This window comes from Lactuca virosa, chromosome 5 (assembly GCF_052849685.1).
Source record: "Lactuca virosa cultivar CGN04683 chromosome 5, Lactuca_virosa_CGN04683_v6, whole genome shotgun sequence".
Lineage (NCBI taxonomy): Eukaryota > Viridiplantae > Streptophyta > Magnoliopsida > Asterales > Asteraceae > Lactuca > Lactuca virosa.
Window position 1 is genome coordinate 352,431,120 of NC_136430.1, and position 3,227 is coordinate 352,434,346.

General features: G+C 37.3%; 1 protein-coding gene across 1 annotated transcript; it reads left to right on the plus strand.

The window, feature by feature from the left end:
- The first annotated feature begins 1,390 nt into the window (after positions 1-1,390).
- On the plus strand, positions 1,391-2,852 carry CUC1 (NAC (No Apical Meristem) domain transcriptional regulator superfamily protein). Its single transcript, XM_079052033.1, has 3 exons — positions 1,391-1,597; positions 1,682-1,965; positions 2,107-2,852. The coding sequence occupies exons 1-3, from the start codon at positions 1,411-1,413 to the stop codon at positions 2,692-2,694; spliced, it is 1,059 nt and encodes a 352-aa protein (XP_078908159.1). The 5' UTR covers positions 1,391-1,410; the 3' UTR covers positions 2,695-2,852.
- The last annotated feature ends 375 nt before the right edge of the window (positions 2,853-3,227 follow it).

Sequence of the window (3,227 nt, forward strand, 5' to 3'; positions counted from 1 at the left end):
TTTAATCCCAACACAATCATCTACTCTCAAGTAAGTCTCTTTCAACTAGGGTCTCAATGGTCTCCTCGGCCTAGACCGGGTAATAACATAATACAAAACACGTTACCGACCATTAAGGTCAACTTTATGAAAATTCATGACCATCACTAGAATGACCAAGGAATGAGTTTGCAAAGTCTATCCCCACGACCACTACGGTCAAATAAGGGAGTTGATCCCTTCATGTGCGCGAACACTCTCAAGCCAACTTATCCTAGAATGTTATGCACAAGTAGAATACTATAAAAGTTTATTCGGAAACAAATAACAAGTACCTTTTTATCAAAAAATCATTTTCAATATTCATTCTCATGCAATGCACAAACATACCAAAAGACCATATAGCAATCCACAATGGCGGAGCTTGAAGTTTTGATTTGGGGGGCCGAAAATAGAATATGTATAAAAATTGAAGAACGGGACCGAAGTCAAATTTTATAGTTTTAAGCATAAAATGTAACTTTTTTAATAGTTATGAACTAATTATAAAAATAAAATAAAAGGGGGCTATAAGCTCCGCCAGTGACAATCCATACATACATATATACATATTAAATTAGCCTATCTAATTAAACCCATTAGAAATATAGATTTCTTAATATGTGTCCTCATAACACATAAAAAATATTTACTATAACAAATATTACTATAATTAAAAATAAAATGAATTAATTATAAGAATTCTTACCGTATATAAATATGAAATGCATTAATATTCTCCATAATAAATATATTTTATATTTGATTATAATAATATTTGTTATAATTAATTTTACATATTAAAAAATCCCTTAGAAATTAACAACACATAAATATATTGTCGGTTCTAATATTATCTGATATACCATAAATGTATAATACATGATCCAAAAGAGAAATTTCGAAAAGGAACAAGAAAGGCCCCTAAACTTTAGGTCACATACACATGCAAATAAAAACTACTCTCTGGTTCCTACCCTCTCTCATTTTCTTCACTGACATGGGAATACCCTGCACACTTCTTCACGCACGCACGCATAACCCCACCTAACAAATCCATGCATCTCTCTCTCTCTCTCTCTCTCTCTCTCTCTCTCTCTCTCTCTCTCTCTCTCTCTCTCTCTCTCTCTCTCTCTCTCTCTCTATATATATATATATATATATATATATATATATATATATATATATATATATATATATATATATATATATATATATATATATATATATATCAGTAGACTTACAGACAAGACAACCACAACAAGACACCTCCTATTTAATATTTGCATTTATTGATCCAAATCCACCATAAAAGCACAACCTCACTCCTTTATAATCCAGCCCCTCTTCTCTTTCTCTTCTAATATCATTTGGGTTCTTCTGTCCTCGATCATGGAGTTTTTCACCAACCAGTTTGATAAAAATGCCGACTCACAGTTACCACCGGGGTTCAGATTCCATCCTACAGATGAAGAACTCATCACCTGTTACCTTCTCCGGAAAGTTCTTGACGGAAGCTTCACCTGTCGTGCCATCGCCGAAGTTGATCTCAACAAATGCGAACCATGGGAGCTTCCTCGTAAGTTTGTTTTGTGATTAGCAATTAATCGTCTGGTTTCTTTACAAATGGCTGATTTTAGTTTTGTGGGTTTCAATCAAACAGAAAGAGCGAAAATGGGAGAAAAAGAATGGTACTTTTTCAGTCTTCGTGATCGGAAGTACCCAACTGGGCTGAGAACGAACAGAGCAACGGAAGCCGGTTACTGGAAAGCCACCGGGAAAGATAGGGAGATCTTCAGTTCGAAAACTTCGTCTTTAGTGGGCATGAAGAAAACCCTAGTGTTTTATAGAGGTAGGGCTCCGAAAGGTGAAAAGAGCAACTGGGTGATGCATGAATATCGTCTTGAAGGCAAATTTGCGTACCATTTCCTCTCGAAAAGCTCCAAGGTATGACATATATATTACTTAATGAAAACGACATTGATGTAAAGTTTTGAGCTTTGCATGCAGTTTACTGTCATCGATGTTGATGGACTTGATCGGTGATCCAAGTAAAAGCTCTAACTTTTTTGTTTTTGTGGTAATCAGGATGAATGGGTAATCTCCCGGGTGTTTCAGAAGAGTGGCACCCCCGCCAATGTTGGTGGTTCATGCACCCCCGGTGGGATGAAGCCTGTAGCTGGCGGAATGAATTGCTACCAAGAATTGAACTCTTCGACGTCGGTGTCTCTTCCGCCGCTTCTAGACTCGTCACCCTACGCTTCCGCCACATCAGCGTACACCGCCGACCACGACAGCTACTCGTACGATAGCAACGCTGCCTCAAAAGAGCACGTACCCTGTTTCTCCACTGCTTCAGCCAGCAATTATGACTCTCAGTATGTTTTTGACCTTCCTCCGCCTCCTCTATCCGCCTCTACCTTCACCGGCCCCGCCATGGACTACCAGAAAAACGTCGGCGTCTCCTCTTTTCCAAGTTTGAGGGCACTTCAAGAGAATCTCCAGCTCCCTTTCTTCTACTCGTCTGTAGCTCCACCACAGCCACCAGTTCATGGCGACGGAACAATGTGCAGCTATCCAAATTCGTCCGGTGGAAGTTGGTTGCCTGCGGTTTCTTCGGCGGCAGAGATTCAGAAGCCTGGTCCTACAGAACTGGACTGCATATGGAGCTTCTGATCGGTAATAATGGCGACCGGCGGTAACTCGAAGTGCCATGCATCATCTCGTCGGAAATCTCAGTTCTCGTGGTAGCATGGATTTTATGTATTTTAACTATATTTCTTGTACGGTATTAAGTATTTGTTGTACGTTGTATGGGATTTAAGACTTGTCATTCTCGGTCCTTTTTCGTGCTTTATTTAATGAAAATATCACATTACTTAAGTTCTTATATAACTAAGAAACAGCTATAAGATAAAACTTATGTCGATAAAGTTTATATAGTATAAGTAACCATAACACAAACACTTTTAAAAAATGTACCTTCACATTTTGTCAATAATACATTACAATTTATACAAAATCAAACATTTATTTCTAGAATACATATATAGAAGTTCAGTAAAATGTTTATTTTAAAGTTAATAAAATTTATTTTTCCTTTTTAAAGATCATTGAACTACATGTCTATTGAAGACCAACTGTCAGTTTAATTCATTGTCAATTAAGACTCCGCTTCGTTCTAACTCTTCGTTAAATTATCAAATGCA